At 45.0% G+C, this 20,597-nt stretch overlaps 1 protein-coding gene across 3 annotated transcripts in view; it reads left to right on the top strand.

Annotated features, from left to right (window-relative positions):
- Window positions 1-4,329: 4,329 nt before the first annotated feature.
- The window catches only part of LOC119457932 (venom prothrombin activator vestarin-D1), a 28,946-nt gene continuing 12,678 nt past the window's right edge, over window positions 4,330-20,597 (top strand). Inside the window, exons 1-9 of one of the 3 annotated variants that reach the window (XM_037719700.2) lie at window positions 4,331-4,683; window positions 5,326-5,445; window positions 6,324-6,382; window positions 8,012-8,182; window positions 10,507-10,665; window positions 12,857-13,051; window positions 14,020-14,250; window positions 17,429-17,535; window positions 18,852-19,030. In XM_037719700.2, coding sequence (XP_037575628.1) covers window positions 5,390-5,445; window positions 6,324-6,382; window positions 8,012-8,182; window positions 10,507-10,665; window positions 12,857-13,051; window positions 14,020-14,250; window positions 17,429-17,535; window positions 18,852-19,030 — 1,157 coding nt within the window. In that variant the 5' untranslated portion in view covers window positions 4,331-4,683; window positions 5,326-5,389. The other 2 variants (XM_049670565.1, XM_049670566.1) reach the window with 2 other exon arrangements.

The following is a 20,597-nucleotide window of genomic DNA, read 5'->3' as shown; positions in this document are numbered from 1 at the left end:
TGCCAAATTACCACAGTGCTGGCATTGCCCATTGATTTTGGGATCGAAATGCTTTACTATAGCTGGGAAGAGCAACGTATTAGTTTGGAGGCGCCGTAGGACGCGTTCTTCTGTTTTGGATAGGCTGGGCTCACCAGCCTCTCCCCTAACAGTGTCGACGACGGCGTTGAGCCCTTCCGTCACGTAGCCAGCGTTTTGACAGAGGTTGTGTGCGGTTACAGCGTAATAGAATAGCTAGCACACTGTAGTGCGGTCACACAAACAACGCGCAGAACCGTTGTCGACGGCGGCGGCGTTTTGCCCGCGTTCGCACCGAACGCGCGCGGCGTTGGTGACGTTTTTATGAAGAACGTGCCAACCTTTGCCGTACACCCTACGGCGGTGTACCGTAGCGACCATAAGGACATGGTCCCTGTGGTCACTAAATAAATTAAAATCACTGGATCATATATATTTCTCATTCTTTAATAGCTCAAATAACCAATTACACCATCACATCTTAATAGCCATAATTGGAAATACATAATTCCCACCACAGTACAGCTTCGCTGATCTTCCATCTCGAACCCAGTGGAAGGGCTGACAGTTTTTTTCTTTGCGAAATTCTAAGCATACAGGTTTCTCGTTTGTTTATTTTTTATTCTCATGTACTGAAAAACAATGGCAAAAGAACTGGGAGCCAGGCTCAGCTAGCTTTTGGGTGCCCGTAATCAAAGCTTGTATGTTATAACCGTAGTTGCGTAGTTATTAAAAAAAAAAGGTATTTGAAAGTGAAGTTTAAAAAACAACGCACCTGCGTTAGGTCTGCGCAAAATAAGAATGAAATATTGCACTTCGCCATTAGGCTGTCTTGATAATTCGTCGCCCCTTGATATCCCCTGCCAATTTCTGGCGGAATTTAAGGAGTAACCCTCGAAATGAAAAGTTAATTACGGTGTGGTCAACAGGATTTCGTCATTTTCTTCAGCGATATTTTTGTGTATGTGCCACCTTTTTGCATAATATTACAAAATCGAGGGCACTTGTAGTCAGAACTGCACTTATTTTGTAAAATATTATTTCCAAGCTCAGGTTTGGAAATATCCGGCACCAAATTAGGCAGCTAAATGGTGTACTTGCTGCATTGCTGTAAGCAATACGGCCAGTGAATCACCACTGCGCCTCAGGGTTAGCTAGAGCTTGCACAATGCTATCAGCAAAATACGTATCAAACAAAGTCGATAAGATCAATATCTATGACTTCATGCCATGCTATCCGCATGCGGCTGCACGTTGGCGTACTTGGGCGATGAAATCGATGCCTAATACTCCGAAGCGCACACTGAAGGTACAAGTTCTACAAATAGTATTAGTCTATACAAAATGAACATCATAATATTTTCAATATATATAATAAAATAAAAAAATATATATAAACACAGTGATCTTGTACAGCATAATCATCCACAGTACATGTACAATACTCCTATGCGATCGTTAGAACCCACCGCAGTACTGAGTGGCTCTTTCATTGCGCTGCTGAGCTCGAGGTAGAGGGTTCGATCCCGGCCATGGCGGCCGGATTTCGATGTGGGCGAAATGCCATGGTGCTTAACTTTAAGTGCGCGTTAAAGAAATCCATGGGAGTCAAAATCTATCAGGAGTCCTCCACCACGGCTAGTCTCATAATCATCTCGTTGTTCTTGCACGTAAAGCCCCAGAATTTTAATGAGATCGCTTGACATTGCTACAGTGGCGACAACTATAAGTGAGGTCAGAAGATACGTGTCTAGAAAACATAAAAGGGGCAAATCGGAAGAGCGGTAATAAACACTGTTATGATTCAGTTCTGATGCACGAGAAAGCTTAAATGTCTACATTTATTTTTATTCTTCCTTTTTGTTCGATAATCCTCAGGAGATAGATGTGCTGGTGAAATACATATGGTATGGCATGCTTTATGTAGTTTCTGGAGGTTTTATAAAAGCTCCGAACAGGCCTTCATCCGAGTCTGGTATTTTCTTCCCGCAAGACGGTACTATATAGACGGTCCTTTGTCCTTTAGGAAGCCCACATATACCTTAAAGTCGCAGTGGAAGCGAAGTCACATGGAAACTCAACCTACCTTTAAATGTTCCGAATGTTTACACGAAAAATGTTCTCAACGAATGTTCACACGAATGTTCACATGAGTGTTAAATGCTCAAAAAAAAAAAAAACGATCTCATAAGTCATTTTCGGACGGAGCTTAATACAAAACAATGGTATTTTAATAGGAGCACTACCAGGTTTTATAAGAAGTTCAATGAGTTGCTCTGTATGACTGTTATTGTCTCATGTTGTTTCGTGTTAATTGCATCAGAAGGCAGGCTTTACTCCGTAAAAACCGGTGCTATTTGTAACAAATATTTCAGTTATTTTCTTTCTATAGCGCATCACCTACCTAATGTCTGTACCCAATTAATTTTTGTAATCCCGAAGATTGGGCTGAACTGCCCGTGATGTCGGCCATTGTTCACCCCCTTCCAACCAACGTGGGAGTAAATGAAATAAGTCAGAGGCGTTACCATCACCGTAGAGCCATCCTCAATGACAGTACAGCTCAATGCATTTACACAGGTGCTGCTGTTTCACAGAATCACGACAGTACTGCCTGGACGAACAGCGACGGCAGCAACACAGCAACAACTACTCATAGCTCACAATTAAGTACGACCGGTGCAGAACTACAAGCGATTCTAGAGGTTGCTCAGGCAGCCAGATATGGCCGCCTCGAGCATCACCGCCCTCTACACATATACACGGATTCGCAAGACGCCGTATGCGAACTTAGCAAGATTGACGCACACCCGCTGGCAACCGCCATCCACGAAGAAGCAACACTTCTGCGGCACAAGGGAACTGAGCTGCACATTCATTGGACACCGAGTCATATGGGCGGAGGAGGGAATGAGCGAGCGGACGCGTTCGCGGGGGGAGAAAATTTCCCCCCCCCCCCCCCCATTCTTTTTGCCCCGTTTCCGTCACAGCTCGATCGGCAGAAGATGTCGACGCTCTCGATGCTCACCTGCAGCTCCGACAGCATAGAAAGCTTGCTCTACAAGCGCTTCTGCCCGAAGGCCATGACCCCCTCCCTCCTGGGCTTCCACGCCGGGAACGCGTGGCACTCCGCCGTCTACGCACCGGCACGGCAGTCACGCCTGCGTTCAAAGCCCAATACATCGACAAGTCGCTTGACCCCACCTGTGGAACTTGCACCACGGGTGCGCCAGCCACAGCACACCACCTGCTATGGACATGTCCTGGCCTATCCTCACTGCGAAGAATCTGCCTTGCTGGGCTGCAGAGCTCAGTCGTCACACTCAACGACTGAATCCTTCCTAGAGAGACCCCTCAACAGCGCAAAGCTATATATGACAGCTTGCTCACCTACATTATAAGAAGCGAAACCATTAACTTAATCTAGGCACCTCACCGGAAAAACCACTGGGGTTGCCTTTTCATAAATATACAATTTTCTATTTTTGTATGATTTAATAAACTTATTTCTCTCTCTCTGTCTTTTGCAGGAGCAGCAGTGGACTACACTAATATTTGTAAAAAAATATAGCAAAAAAAAAAAAACTGCCCCACGCATCAAGCAGGTTCTAAATTTTTTGCTCTGTTAAATGTCCCATACCTTAGGCAAATAAATTTGACGCAGTGAATGCTGAGCACAACGATTTATGCATTCTCATGCACTTAAACATCAGCTCCTGAGGCAAAGGACTTTGTTGAGTAACCCGACTACCGGTATATCTCTTTCTGATACTGAGGACGTAACATTAGCGCACCAGGATTTCTGTCGGAGGGGGCGGGGGGTTATAAATTCTGTCGAAAAATTATATTGTAGTTTTAAGAATGTTATATATTTACGCGTTTCTGCATGTTCATCACGATAAGACAACCTTCCATCGGTGTCACTTCCTATCGCAATCGCGCCCGATCTGGATCCAAATTTTCTACCGCGATTGGCCTCCTTCCGCAGATTGAGCAAAGAAACCAATCGCTACCGAGAAATTCGATCCGGATCGGGCTCGATCCCGATCAAAAGTGCGCCGTGTGACACTGTATTGTGCGAGGGAGGGCAGAGCCAGCTGACCTCTGAGGTGGAGGGGGGGGGGGGGTAGCGCCCCTCCCCTTTTCTTCGGTGCACCGCAGGAAGATTTACTACCCCAAAGCTTCCTCCTAACGCAAAGCATTACGACGACGCGAGGAATGACATCAGCTGCGCGTACGTTAACTCAATTTTTTTTTTCGCCGTCTCGCACTGTCACCGTCACCGCGGCCACGTGTCGACGCTGAACTCTTCGCGTCGGATGCACATGAGCCAAACTGGTTTAGCAAGGACGAAGCCTCTCCCGAGAGTCGCCACAACACAAGGAGAAAGCTGTCCGACGCATCGGCGTTTCGCGCCAGAACGCGATGAAAACACGACTGGCGTAGTGTGCGCGGCTTCGAAACGCATCTTTCCGCCTTCTCGTCCTAGCCGGTGGCATGCTCTTCGAATTTGTTTTAACAGCGCAGGAGTCCTTGCAATGGCGGCGCCAGTGGTTGTGTTGTGAATTTGTATACCGTTCCTCGGAGGCGATGAGCGACTGTTATGCAGGCGTGGAAACCCGATCATCACGTGTGGTTCTGTGTTCGTGAGAACGTCCATGTCAGGTAGTGTATTCGAATCGCATCGTGTGGCAACAATACTTGTGTAACGTGGGCTCACCAAGAAATATTTGCTGATCTACAACGTGTTCACTGACTATAGTGATGTTGGCTAAACTCGTATTACGATTACCGTGTCTCAAAACATTCTTGGTCAATTGCAGCCGGATATCCTGGCATTTTGATTCATAACCGGTCTACCTCAAATGAAATGAGCTTCACCTCTATGCTCGGTCCAGCTTGAAAATTTCGATGGAGGGGGCATGAAAAATGCACCAGGATTTACACTCAGTACTGCTGTTGTAATTGAAAGCTTAAGTATCATGACGCGGGCGAACGTCTTCGTCGCTCGTCATCAAAGTTGTAATTGGTTCTGCTTACCGGCGTGTTCTTGAAACGTCGTTGTGGAAGTTGCCAGCGCTCTGTTCGTCGTTTGGTCGTCTGTGCCCGGAGCGCACATGAAGTCACCATACAGGATTTACAGGATGAAAGGCCCCGCCCCGAGGTGAATGACCTCGAAAGCTTCAGCTATACTAAAACGAACACAACGTGGGTGCATTTGCTTATGTTTGTTTGGACGATTAGAAGCTCGTAGGCTTGTCACCACCGAAGCACGTAAAAGTCCGGTGTGTCTGGTTCTTGGTGCAGCTGATACATCGTGATCGTGGACTGTCCGTGCCTCTGTGCGCGAGCACCATTACAGCAGTTTGCAATGACCTTCAGCTGGCGAGCGTTGCTGACCACGGTGTGGATTACGAATCTTCTCATGTGAGTACACGGATCTTTTCTCTTTTTTTAGGACTAAATGTATACGTTCGCACCAAACGCAACAACAATGACACACTCGACTGCCTAGCAACCTGAGAGAGCGGGCTGGAATTTATTGATTGTATTTGTACTAAACGGGGACACATGCCACATCTTTTGCCTCTTTGTTAATGGGGTCTTTCTGGTTCTAAGAGGACTGTTGGAAGTGTAGACAGCCGGTTCACGAGTGATGCTATCCATGCATACCGGCGAATCAACTTATAAAACCATGTACACTTTCAGATGGCTCCGTTGACCGGTTTTCTTGTCAACAAAAATTAAGCGACGAAACAGCAAACAATACCTCAGCAACTTCATCAAAAGAAATATCTCCTTGGAGTACACAACATTGTTTCTTTGTCCACGTGATTTCTTTATTAAAGCAAATCTTCCTTCGTTTTTAATCCCCTGGTATGATGCGTCTGCTCGGTCGGTTTCTTTGCGATTAAAATGGGCCGATCCCTGAGGCAGCATAAATGTAACTCCTGATGATAGTGTAACGAAATCTGGGTGAATTTTGAGGCTGGGTAATACGCAGTCGCGTGGGCGGGTGTGTGGGCGAGCGTGGTTAAGGCTGTGAATAATATAACAAAATTGCTCTGCTATCGTTGTTAATGCTTCGGCCGTCGAGTGAAACTGCGATAACTTTTTCTCTTTCTGTATTTCAATCAAAAAGAACGGTTTATCCCCTGTATACTTTCCGGGGCTTCACTATCTGTTTCCTGGATGGCTGACCACTCAAAACTCTTTGCGGAAGTAATGAATCAAGCGAAACTGTGGTGTTTACGTGTTCAATGTACAATGTATATATATTCTTTTTTTTTTACTTTTCTTCTCAGTAGTCAAGGTGCGTCTTCTACCAAGCACGGCGGCAATCGGCGTCAGAAGCGGTTTGCAGGTAGGGGAGGCATACGTGTGCCAAACGCTTTGGTGACCACCGCTGACGCGAACTACAGGGTTAAAGTTTTAAAGCGAAGCTTTCTATGAGAGCGCTCCCAAAATTTCCTGACCGCCGGCTGCTGGATGCTGTTGTCTTGCCGAATAACTGTCACGTAAAAAAAAGTTGAATAAAGTGCCCGTTGACGGCATCGATACTCGGTCGCTCAGCACAGCAACCCGATACTCTAACCATTGGACTACCACCTTGTTGTTCTTCTTTCTTTCTTTATTGCCATTTCATGCACGCAAAGAAAATTATCAGATACACATGTACATATTCTAAATACACCAGCCACAACTCGGCCAGTGCATGTGGTTTCAAAAGGCTTCACAGAAGCCAATTGATCTAGTACAGGTAGCCACTCTGGGGGCTCACATTGGGCTCTGAACAAGTCTCGTGCGATATGCTAATGTTGCTTTGTATATGCATAGCGTATGGAAGACGAGACTGGATATCAGGCACGCGCATATACAGGCTCACTCAGCAAGACACAATTTTGTTGAGAGAATGATATACACATTGGACCACCATCACATGCATAGTTCTGTAGTGCCAACGCCAATAATTCTTTGAAATGGTCGGCGCATGGGTCGCGCGGCGTATAGCACAACTGCACGAGAGCGATTGGCGGGTGCGGCCGTTCCCTTTATCCGAGAGACACAGGAAAACATTGGCAAATTGATAGCATTTGATTGAGCACTTCACGAAAGCTTCGCTTCACATAGATACCGTATAGACTCGTGTAAGGGCCGCACCCATGTAAGGGCCGCACCCCCAACTTGGCCGCCCAAAATTTGGAGAAAACAAAATTCCAACAGAGAAGCAGTCGCGTTTGGTGCCCCGATGCCGCGCGCGCGCCTTGGCGAATTTTCGCACGCTGCATACTTCCGCATGTCGCTACTAGATGTAGAGAGCCATCTAGTAGCGGCATCTAGTGTCTAGAGCAGTCTAGTAGCAGCCCTTACACGGAACCGAACCAAAAGGTTCGGTCACGTGTAAGGGCCGCATCTTGTTAGAACTGCGAAAAAAAGTGTGGCCCTTACGCGAGTCTATAAGGTATAAATGCTTTTCATTTATTGGAATCGAATGCGAAAGGAAAAATCTGGGGGACATTTTTTGTACTGTCGCTCCAGAATCACAGCGCCATAGTATACGTCAGTGTGACGTCAGCTAACTTCAAGGTAATTGTTCGCAGTGGGCCGGGCATTGGGGGCGGGCATTGGGGCCCGATATTTGCGATGTTCTATCTTTGGCTCGTTTAGGACACAATATGTTGTATTTCAACGGATAAACACCTAACTAGGCCTAGCATATGCCTTGAAATTTCATGACGTCCCGGTGATCTACAGTGCCGGAACGTCAAGGCCGGCGTCGCCATCCCTCTTTTCCTCAAGCGCCTTTCCTTGCTCACCAAGCTTCTTCTCGCGCGGTAAGAGTAAGTTTTTGGTATTGTGGAAGGGTAATTCGCTAAAACTAGACAAATCTTGCTTGCTTTTGCTTTTAGTGTCTTTTTAAGGTAATAAATCGAAATGAACTGAAGTGAACTTCTACAGAACACCCTGCACGTGATTCTTGCACGCCCTGCAGCGTGCACGCCGGCGGCCAAAGAACTTCCGCAGGAGTTGGCGTCATCCGCGTCGTGGATTTACACCGACCCGCACTCCGTGTTCAGCGTGTACGCAAAGTACGAAGACCGCCAGCTGGAAAGCATCGCCGCCGACTTCCTTTTCACCGTCAAGGAACGCCTGCCCAAGAACGGTTCGTAAATACATGCTATACCTTAAATTTCGCTGTGGTCCCTAACACGGAAGTCGCGGCAGCGTTTTTTCGTGGCTTACATCACGAACCCTGAGACGCTGCTCTTTGCTGCTGGTGTAGGTTATAGGATAACTCTGTCGCACAGATGCATTATACATTATTTTTGAGCATATAAGCCTCATCTCTAACTGAATTCCATGTCAAATTTTTTCCTTGGCAGTGTAATCGCACGCCTGCTCGCCAATAGTCACGTTCTAATCATATTTACCTGAATAAAGCAGGAGCTACATTTTGTACGCTTTGTAAAGGGTGAGCGTGTGTTTGCTAAGCTGCCTGGACTACAAGTTTAGTAGACCCATTAAACAACAGTGACATGTGGAGTGTTAGTCGCCGGATGCGACTTGAACATGAACACTGCCAGGGCCTCGAGTGGCGCTGGCTAACACTCCCAGAGTTATGACTTGTGCACATGAATACCCAAGAATGTGGTCGCTGCCGTAGCACAATTGGTAGTGCAATGCACGCGTAATGCGGAGGGTGTGGGTTCGGCTCCCACCGACAGCAAGTTGCTTTTTTATTTTTCGTCCACTATCATTTCCCGGTAGCTTATCATTTGCACGCTTCAATGAAAAAAAAAACTACAAATAATTGCCTCTATACTTTCTTTCCCTTTGTTATCTTTGACTTCATATCATCATCATCATCATCATCATCATCATCATCATCATCATCATCATATATTTTATGTCCACTGCAGGACGAAGGCCTCTCCCTGCGATCTCCAATTACCCCTGTCTTGCGCTAGCGTATTCCAACTTGCGCCTGCAAATTTCCTAACTTCATCATCCCATCTGGTTTTCTGCCGACCTCGACTGCGCTTCCTTTCTCTTGGTATCCATTCTGTAACCCTAATGGTCCACCGGGTATCCATCCTACGCATTACATGGCCTGCCCAGCTCCATTTCTTGCGCTTAATGTCAACTAGAATATCGGCTATCCCTGTTTGTTGTCTGATCCACACCGCTCTCTTCCTGTGTCTTAACGTTAGTCCTAAGATTTTTCGTTCCATCGCTCTTTGTGCGGTCCTTAACTTGTTCTCGAGCTTCTTTGTTAACCTCCAAGTTTCTGCCCCATATGTTAGCACCGGTAGAATGCAATGATTGTACACTTTTATTTTCAACGACAGTGGTAAGCTCCCAGTCAGAATTTGACAATGCCCGCCGTATGCACTCCAACCCAATTTTATTCTTCTGTAAATTTCCTTCTCATGATCAGGGTCCCCTGTGAGTAATTGACCTAGATAAACGTACTCCTTTACAGACTCTAGAGGCTGACTGGCAATCCTGAATTCTTGGTCCATTGCCAGGCTATTGAACATTATGTTTGTCTTCTGCATATTCATCTTCAACCCAATTCTTACACTTTCTCGATTAAGGTCCTCAATCATTTGTTCTAATTCGTCTCCATTGTTGCTGAATAGGACAATGTCATCTGCAAACCGAAGGTTGCTGAGATATTCGCCGTTGATCCTCACTCCTAAGCCTTCCCAATCTAAGAGATTGAATACTTCTTCTAAGGATGCAGTGAATTGCATTGGGGAGGTTGTGTCTCCTTGCCTGACTCCTTTCTTGATAGTTAACTTTTACTTTTCTTGTGGAAAATCAAGGTAGCTGTGGAATCCTTGTATATGTTTGCTAAGATATTCACGTATGCCTCCTGCACTCCTTGATTACGCAATGCCTCTATGACTGCTGGTATCTCTACTGAATCAAATGCCTTTTGATAATCTTCATATGACTTCATATGGTTGTGGCTAACTAAAAATCGAGCCCGCAGTTTCTCCCCTTCACGTACGAACATGTCGGGGATCTTCGAAAAAGACGAGACTCAGGGTTTTTACACGTACATGTAAAATATAGGCAGTACATTTTCATGCATCACTTGTCTGTAAGTTTTTTTTGTCGCTACACTTATCTGCAGTTATTGTCGCTCTAAACATTATTGCAACTGGAACTGGATGTATATCGCACGTTTCTTGCATTGAATAACAAGGAGTTCCATCCTCAGTATTATCCTTTAGGAGTCACTTTGAACACTACCCCACAGTGTCGATTAAATATGCATAAAGTACCAAAGTATACTGCTACTGCTACTACTATACTCCTTAGACTACCAGTACTACTAAAACTATTACTACTACTACTACTAAAACAGCAGCGTCAATTTTCAAGTGATTGTAAGAAACTCTACGATCGTTTGAGTACTTCAAACGAACAACGCTGTCCTTCGTTTGAATCTTAATGTCGCATGTCGCCGAAACACAGGCACTGAACGCGTTTTGCTCAAGACCTCCAAGGCGCGGCCCAACGAGTCGTTGTTGGTGCAGTCGTCCAGCAACGTCGTCCACGTGACCAGCGCTGTCCTTTTGACCGTCACGTACATCACCTGCTTGGGAGTAGCGCCACATGATAGGAAAGTCGGAGGTGCGTTGTCTTTCGAGAGTGGCCGCACATCTATCTATCTATCTATCTATCTATCTATCTATCTATCTATCTATCTATCTATCTATCTATCTATCTATCTATCTATCTATCTATCTATCTATCTATCTATCTATCTATCTATCTATCTATCTATCTATCTATCTATCTATCTATCTATCTATCTATCTATCTATCTATCTATCTATCTATCTATCTATCTATCTATCTATCTATCTATCTATCTATCTATCTATCTATCTATCTATCTATCTATCTATCTATCTATCTATCTATCTATCTATCTATCTATCTATCTATCTATCTATCTATCTATCTATCTATCTATCTATCTATCTATCTATCTATCTAATCGGTCTGTTTGTATGTCTGAAAAGCAGTGCTGAGTTATTGAATGATAGATGGGGCTACACGTCGCGAAGCTGAACAGTTGATACGTCATGAGGTGCAGCCAGCTGAGATTGTTTTTCAAAGCACCGAACTAACGAAAATGTCAACTTTACTGGCCGTTATACGAGGCTTCGGTTACCAAAAACTGCACGTACTTTACTCCAACAGTGACAGTTTAGTCTGATCGTTCTGTTTCTGCTAGGAGTGTTCGAGTAGTGAAATTTCCCAATGATATCATACAGGAATATTCGAGAAAAATGAGCTCCAAATATCAATTCGAATATCGAATATTTTATGTCTAAACGCACTGAAATAATAAGGTTACTTGGAGGCTTATTCGAAAAAAAGAGGCTAATTATTGACATAAATTATATGGCTTATTTAGAGGCATATATAAATGTATCTAATGTTGCATGCAAATGGACGTCCGGTTCGCAGAGGAGCTTGTAAATGAGATAGAACTTATTTCAGTTATCTGTAGGCGTGTGCGAATAGGGATTTTCGAGACCGAATCGAATACGAATCGAATCGGGCCAGAAGCGAATCGAATAGAATATCGAATAATTTTCGAATACTTTCCGAATACTTAATAGCCTCTATCACAATTATTATAAACGGATGTTACCTTCTCAGTATTCGTCAAGTTAACAAGTTTCTGCCATTACATAGTGCGCTATGAAGCGTTGCTTATTAAGAGCACAAATGAAGCATTAGGGGCAAACAAGTAGTCTCTTCGCATGCACTTGGCTCTTGAGAGAGTGCGAATGATCACTGTACAGCCTGTAAAATATGGCTACCTAAGGTACGTAGCCTGCTCCACTGTGCAAGTTCTCATGTTTTACGTCTATACTATGCCCGCGGGGGTGAAAATTTACCGTACTTTTTCTCAAATTTTAGATTTTTCTTTGCGCAGTTGACGTTTTGAAATATTCGAAAAGCATTCGAAAAATATTCGCACTTACGAATAGTGCTTATTCTATTCGAAGACCGAATCGAATAGGACACTATTCGATTCATTATTCTAAAGTTTCGGATATTCGCACATCCCCATTATCTGCCACACAATAAGAATGACAGTAGTGAAAAAGAGGGAATAACATTTCACCAGATGCACATAGAGCGTTGAGTTTGATAAAGTGGGGAAGTGTGGGACAACAACGGGGCATATTTCTTTAAAGGAATGAAAACATGGTACGAAGAGTCAAATACCACATCCGTTTGCCCAAGACTAGGCAACAAATTCGCTTATGAGCTGCCAAGAACTGAATCGTTCATAATGAGAGAAGATGTTTGTAGGTTCAAAATCACACTAAGACGCTCCCTGCGGGGGGGGGGGGCTCTGTCGTGTGATATCATAACCACGAATATCATAATGAGTGATCGAAAATTACTGAGCACAAGTCACCTGCCCAGAGCATTCGTTCAGAAACTGGTGCCCCCTGCGCAGCAACCGCGGCTTTCCTGAAAAAAAAAAAAATTGAAACAGCCCTCAATGGCATCGTTCTCTCTCCTTTGAGACTCGAACAAGCGTTGTTGTCCCTGACATAAGCGAAAAAAAAGCGAATATTTCCTTACTGTCTTGTTTATTTTCCAATCAATGGAAAACTTGTGAATGCATCCCCTCATGGAATGCCTTCGGGCCTTTAAGGTGGAAATAAATTAAATTGAATTAAATTGCGGATAGCGAATTCACGAATCGAATACACATAGAATAACAAAGACTATTCGATTAGTATTAGACATTTCGAATATTCACGTACCCTTACTTTCTACCTTTTCGAAGCCTGCCACTTCGAGGACAACGAACTCTCGGGCGTCATCAAGAGTCCAATGCATCCCAGCATTTACCCTCTCGAGGCCTACTGCGAAATCAAAGTGGCGGTCCCTTACGGCAATGTCATCAGGTTCCGAATGGAGGACGTCGACCTCTGCCCACGCGCCAGCAACACCATCACATTCATCGATGGAGAAGGCTTGGGTGAGCATTGTACAAACGTCCTTTTGAGCCACTTCTTCGTAAGGGCTACAAAAAATCGCTACAGACTTGATGGTGTGTTTCTATTGAATTTCTGTTGCCTTCAGTAGAATGTCTGGTGAGTTGCAATTGATTGTCATGCATTAATTTTGTAAAAGATAACTTGTATTAGCTCGCTGTGATAAAACATTATCGAGCAGCGTGAGTCTGTTCTTGGTTGTCCTTCCTAAGAATGAGTTTATCTAGTCTGTAAATTGTATTTGGAGAATAATATTCCTTCTGCAAGTCACAGCGACGGCATAAAGCTAACGTTTACAAGATTCTCGCCTTTCCATTCATAATATTTCTGCGTCTCTGACGACGATGATGATGATCTCTAATGGCATTCCCTTTGAAACGGGTGGGTGGCGACAAATAGTCAGCTAGCCTGCTTGAGTTAATCAGGTTTTACTGCATCTAATCGCCGTCTCTCATTTTGCCTGTCTTCATTTGAGCTACTATCTGTTCATTAAAATCAATCATCTATCATATCTATCTATCTATCTATCTATCTATCTATCTATCTATCTATCTATCTATCTATCTATCTATCTATCTATCTATCTATCTATCTATCTATCTATCTATCTATCTATCTATCTATCTATCTATCTATCTATCTATCTATCTATCTATCTATCTATCTATCTATCTATCTATCTATCTATCTATCTACAGGTATGTTTGCATCAACCGTTTTTCCGCATACATGGCTCACTGGTTAATCAGTGGTGGAATGGGTAGCACATCGGGCAGCTGTGCTGAGGTAACATGGATTTGAAACCAACCACCGGACCAACTTGCGTCACTGAGTCTACAACGACCCCATTCGATCGATCTCTCCCTTGATCTTCTTTTTTTTTTTCCCAGTACCGTAAGCATCTCTTTCTTATATCTACCACTGGCTACTTAACGTTCTTGACGTCATGCAGGCGGGCGTCACCTGGCGGTGCTGACGCCAAACGGCACCGGTGAAGGCGGTGGCGTGAACGACACGGTCTTAATGACGCCCGGAAGGAAAGCGACCGTGATATTTCGGGCCAGCTGTGGACGGGACGTCGAGCGACGCGGCTTCCACATCACCTACGAGGCTCGACCGTCGGAGGCTGCCGAGAGTGATAGCGGCAGCTCCGCCTCGGACCGGATAGCAGGCCTTGACCAAGGTCAGTCAGCACAACCACGTTGAACGTATCCGGCCTATATATCCGCGGCGTCGGAGGGCGCACTTCACGCAGTGCTGTGACAATGGCATCGTCATGGCAGGAGTGTGCAACAGGTGGTGGCTGCTTTCTAATGCAACCACATGGAACCTATTTTCGCCGTGATTATAACGTAGTCGCCGCTCAGCCTGAAAGGGACGAGCTCCTGGCGTTTTCGTCAGGGCGCGCCAGGAGGCGCCGAGTTGAGCGTCGCTATGCCGCAAAACAGCACGCATAATATATACCGTGTGGTTACAACTACAATATGAGAGCGCTCGAAGAGAGGCTGCTACATTTAGACTATCGGAGAAGCGTGTAGTATACCGTAAGTGATCAGAAGGAAGCGGTTAGTGAATACCTTAGCATTGCGCACACGCAGTTGGCGAACTGTTCACTATAAACGTGGTAACGCCTGTGGGCCCGTTTTATACAGAAACACATTTTTCAAAGCTTTTTGCGGGTAACCGGCTACTCTTTCGCCTGAAGAATGGTAATTTACTCGAAATAACTGTGAAATGTGGCCTGAGGTAATATTGATTACAAGGACCGCACAACGAGAGATGGAACGAAAGAAATTGTAGGCATAACGTTAAAAGACACGAAGACAGCGTTGTAGATTAGAAAGAAAATGGAGATAGCCGATCTTGTAGTTGATGTTAAGAGGAATCAGTCAGGTTGGGTAGGTCAAGTAATGCGTGGGGCAAGTAACCAGTGGTCTATTAGGGTTACCGAATGGGTGCCAAGGGAAGGGAAGCGCAGTCGAGGACGTCAGATGACTATAGATGGCCTGATTAATTAGGAAATCTTTAGGCGTACAATATTTTCAACTTGCCTAAGGCACAGGTATATTTGGATCGACGGGAGAGGTCCTCGCCCTGCAGTGGACGTAATATCATCATCATCAGCGTACATTTATGTCCACTGCAGGACGCAGGCCTCTCCCTGCGATCTCCAATTACCCCTGTCTTGCGCTAGCTGATTGCAACTTGCGCCTGCAAATTTCCTAACTTCATCACTCCACCTAGTTTTCTGCCGTCCTCGACTGCGCTTCCCTTCTCTTGGTATCCGTTCTGTAAATTGAATACTCCGCCGGTTATACATACTAGGCATTACATGGTATTTCCAGCTCCATTTTTTTTCTCTTAATGTCAATTAGAATATCGGCTATCCCCGTTTGCTCTCTGATCCACACCACTCTCTTCCTGTCTCTTAACGTTAGGCCTAATATTTTTCGTTCCATCGCTCTTTGTGCGGTCCTTAACTTGTTCTCTAGCTTCTTTGTTGACCTCCAAGTTTCTACCCCATATGCTAGCCCCCGTAGAAAGCAATAATTGTAGACTTTTCTTTTCAACGACAGTGGTAAGCTTCCAGTCAGGATTTGGCAATGCCTGCCGTATGCACTCCAACCCAATTTTATTCTTCTGTAAGTTTCCTTTACTCACAGGGTCCCCTCTGAGTAATTGACCTAGATAAACGTACTCCTTTACAGATTCTAGAGGCTGACTGGCGATCCTGAATTCTTGTTTCCTTGCCAGGCTATTGAAAATTATGTTTGTCTTCTGCATATTAATCTTCAACCCCACTCTTACACTCTTTCGGTTAAGGTCCTCAATCATTTGTTGTAATTTGTCCCCATTGTTGCTGAATAGGACAATGTCTCTGCAAACCGAAGGTTGCTGAGATATTCGCCGTTGATCCTCACTCCTAAGCCTTCCCAGCCTAAGAGCTTGAATACTTCTTCTAAGCATGCAGTGAATAACATTGGAGAGATTGTGTCTCCTTGCCTGACCCCTTTCTTGATAGGTAACTTTCTACTTTTCTTGTGGAGAACCAAGGTAGCTGTGGAATCTTTGTAGATATTTGCCAAGATATTCACATATGCTCTCCTGTACTCCTTGATTACGGAATGCGTCTATGACTGCATGCGGGTATCTCTACTGAATGAAATGCTTTTTCATAATCTATGAAAGCAGTATAGAGAGGTTCATTGTACTTCGCAGATTTCTCGATTACCTGATATGATCCATCGTAGAATATCTCTTCTTGAAGCCAGCCTGTTCTCTTGGTTGACTGAAGTCAAGTGTTGCCCTGATTCTATTGGAAATTATCTTAGGGAATATTTTATACATTACTGAAAGCAATATAATGGGTCTATAATTCTTCAATTCTTTAACGTCTCCCTTCTTATGGATTAGTATAATGTTGGCGTTCTTCCACCTTTCTGGTACACTTGTAGTCGTGCGGAATTGCGTATAAAGGGCCGCAAGCTTTTCAAGCATGATACCTCATCCATCTTTGAATAAATAAACTGTTATTCCATCTTCTCCAGCAGCTTTTCCCCTGGTAATGTCTTGCAAGGCCCTTCTGACTTCATCGTTAGTTATAGAAGGAGCCTCTGTATCCTGTTAATCACTACTTCGAATGAAAGTAGCTTGGCTGCTCTGGGGACTGTACAGGTAAGTGCAGAATTCTTCCGTTGCTTTTACTATGTCATCGAAATTGCTGATGAAATTACACTGCTTATCTTGCCTTGTCCTATGCCAAGTTTTCTTCTCACTGATTTCATGCTGCGTCTATATTTTGCTGCTTCCTCAATCTTTTCCACGTTATAATTTCGAATATCGCTTACTTTCTTCTTGTTGATCCGTTTTTACAGTTCAGAGAATTCTATCTGATCTCTAGAGTTTGGCACTTTCATGTTTTGCCATTTCTGTATTAGTTCCTTTGTTACTTGGGAGGGCTTACCTACTGGTTGCCTTGGTGCCTTACCTCCCACTTCAATTGCTGCTTCTGAGATCAGCCTAGTTATGGTTTCATCCATTACCTCTATGTTGTCTTCATCTTCCTGTTCTAAAGCTGCATATTTGTTTGCGAGCACCAGCAATTGGTCTGCTTTTACCCTAAACTGCGTCAAGGCTGGCCTGTTTCTTCTGAGAGAAATCCTAGACCTCACTAACCTATGGTCAATTCACTTTACCCTACCTAACACTTCTACATCCGGCACTATGCTGGGATCGGCAGAGAGTAGAGTATGAAATCTATTTAATTCCTTGTTTCTCTATGAACGTAATGTAGGCTGATGATAAAGTAATACTCGCCCGCCTAGTGTCTATGCCATAAAACGGTCCTTGATTCGTTGCAGGTGCGTGCGGCAAGCCGCTGTTGTCAATGCCTGGCGACGCCGTCAACGACCAAGGATCTAAAATAGTTCGGGGAAACGACGCCAAAATCGGAGCGCACCCGTGGCAGGTGAGCTAAGTGTTTCATGCTCGCTCATACTGTAAGCCTACTTAGCAGAGAGCTTCCGAGACCCGTCAGTTGTATAGATGAAACGAGTCGTTGTATTCGTATCGCCTAAGCATCACACGTCTGTAGTGGTCGTCGCACGTTACCTTCGGTTCTTACTGAAAATCACTACGCAAGGTCGCCACTTTTAGTTGTTGAAAGCATTTACTACCGCATTCGGATGGGTTCAGGGAGCAGGATAGCTCGGAACGCCGCCGCTAATCTACGCGTAATGTAGTTAAATCTATTGTCCCAGAGAATGGACAATAGCCTAGCGGAGAAAGTCCGTCACATCATTCCGCGTGGCATACTCAATTCCTCTATGAGTAAAGTGCAGCATGCGTATATTGCAAGTGTTTAATTGCTGTATATTTGTAGCACACATTTCTCTTTCGAACCACAGAAGTGAAAATTATTGCGCAAGAATGACCGGGACAATATAACAACTTTATTATAATTATATTCCTCTTCGTGCTTCGCCAGTGGCCCGAGTGGCACGAACGGCAGATATACAGGTTTAGCTAGACCGCAAACTTACCGTTTGCGGTTTATCGGGGAGCGTGAGCCATGTATGCCAGATGATGATGATGATTTATTGGAATCCCCTTTGAAACGGGGCGGTGACCAATAGTCACGCAGCATGTCTGAGAGACCAATAGCGGAGCTGGTGACACGTTTTGACGCTTTGCCCAACTGCAATGTCTTTGAAACATTTTGCGTGATTGTTCATGAGGAATCAAAATCATGAAATGACTGCAATTAAGACTTACGTCGCTACCAACGCGTTACAAATGCGTTTAACTAAAATATGATAGGTCAGTGCAGTATTAGCTTTGTGTGCTCTCTGGTTAAACCGTGCGTCCCGAGGTGGCGGTACCAGCGTCGCTCCTGTTGTGCACCTCTCCGGTGATCCGGTCAATCGCAATAGGATACAGTAAACGGACAAGCTCAAACTCTCTATTCCCACGAGAATCTCCCGGTCGCGAGCGGCGTATGATAAGCAAGAATTAGATGCACTATACGTGGCCTCAGTTTTACACGAGTAGTTTCTTCCTGTGGGTCTCGAAGGAAGTACGCCGTCGATTTGCCAGCTCAACGTAGATCAATGTGTTCGCCTCGTTTATTGCGAACGTGGACTGTGGGCGCCATAAAAAGATCTATCAATCAATAATTTCCTTAATCACTGCGTGGCTGTGGCCAACAGCAATGTATATTGACACATACTCTGCCGTCATCCAGTGGCTGAGCTTAGTACCTGACACGCACAATTAAAAGCGCAGATTCTGCTGAAGCACGCCAAGACCGACGACGCCTTCTGCGGCGGCAGCCTGATCAGCCACCGATGGGTGCTGACGGCGGCGCACTGCTTCAAGCAGTACAGCCGCCACGACGTGCTCGTGGTGCTTGGGAAACACAGCCTCGTCCACCGCGAAGACCACGAGATCATCCTCTCTATCAGGTACGACAACGGCGGGGGTGCAAGGCGCGGCGATAAAATATAGCAATGACGTCCTCCAAGAGCAGGGGCGTACCCTTGAGCCGTATATATGCGTTTTTCCGGTCGACACTCTTTCGGGGGACATTTTCGCAATTGCCGCGTGACGTAATTTCCATCGAAACGCTTCTATAGGCCGGTACAATAGTTTACTCACTCATCAATGTAGTCTGACGACGAAGATTGGATAGCGGAACTATACGGCGGGTAGGGGCGGATGCCGTGAAGGACGCTAGCAGGCTAGAGCCCGACATGGCCAAGATTTAGGGAATAAGGACAGCACATAAACACCTTTGTATCCAAGTGCTTGGGACATTGGAAATTTTTCGTTACACAGGTACCTTCGTTAAAAAGATCGCGCACCGTTAGAGTAGGTTACGCACGTTTAACAAGAGAAAACCTTTATTTAAAATAATTCAAGTAAAATAAGTTAAATAAGGCGCCAAAAGTTTTTGCGCGCTTTGTTTGCCGGAGTGTGTGACGGCAGCTGATCTTATCGTACAAAGTTTCGTGGCATGATTCGCGGCGAAACACGGAAGCGGAGAAATGTGAAGATGTAGATAGTTGAATGTGGCTATCGAATCCCTCGCTGTCAGAATGTTTCGTTCGTTTGCCGGCTTTTCAATGGTGCCTTCGCTGACATTCGCGTCCTTTCCGCCCTGGATGGATTTGATGACATCGTCGGTCGTCATTTAAGGTTGCATCATATCGTCGTCATCAACTGCGACGTATTCGTCAGACGTCGCTTCCGCTTATGTGTTACAACAAACAGCATACGAGGTGAGCGATTGGTGGAGCGGTGCAGTATAGGACTGTAACACTCGCTATATGACATCGGCACGATTGTCGAGTGCGTCGTTAGTGCTGCTTCGTAAGCTGTTAGACATGGCCTACTCACGTCCACTCAAGCTTACTGTCACTCATTCTCGTTCATACCCACGTCCAATCACAACTTTCGTCGGTAGTTCACATTCTATCTCACGCCTGAGAAATCAATGTCGAGGGAGTATGAGTCAGTGTACTCAGGAGTATACCGACATGTGAACGCCTTACTTGCTAGGAGGGCACACTGAATAATGGATGAAGGAAAAAAAAAAAGCGGCTACAGGATGCCAGTTCGAAATCCTCCAGGGAAACGTTGTTCCTAAATGGCGCGGAAAACTTGCCATTTTACGGCATGGACTCCGGTATGCAATTCGATATACTGGAAAAAACCCGACTGCTCTGTTGAAAGAACCATTCACAGACTTCGCTTAGGCGCAGCGCATACTAAATAGGTCTTGTATAGGGTAGGAAAAAATGACAGCGCTGCGTGGTCCCGCGAGGAGGCCGATGAAGACATATATCATCCTCTTGTGCGAGCTAAACAAAAAAAAAATGATGCTCATAAAGAGAGCGCACGCCCATTACTTAATAAGCAGCATGGCGCCTCCTCCAAACAAATACGTGTCCAAACCCGGTGACTTATAATCACTATCATCCAGAAAAGTATTCGGCCAAATGTAAATTTTGTAAAGGAAGGCGGACCTGG

Source organism: Dermacentor silvarum, chromosome 7, assembly GCF_013339745.2.
Source record: "Dermacentor silvarum isolate Dsil-2018 chromosome 7, BIME_Dsil_1.4, whole genome shotgun sequence".
NCBI classification, from domain to species: Eukaryota; Metazoa; Arthropoda; class Arachnida; order Ixodida; family Ixodidae; genus Dermacentor; species Dermacentor silvarum.
Note: the sequence above shows the minus strand (reverse complement) of the source record. Positions and strands in the feature narration are given on the sequence as shown.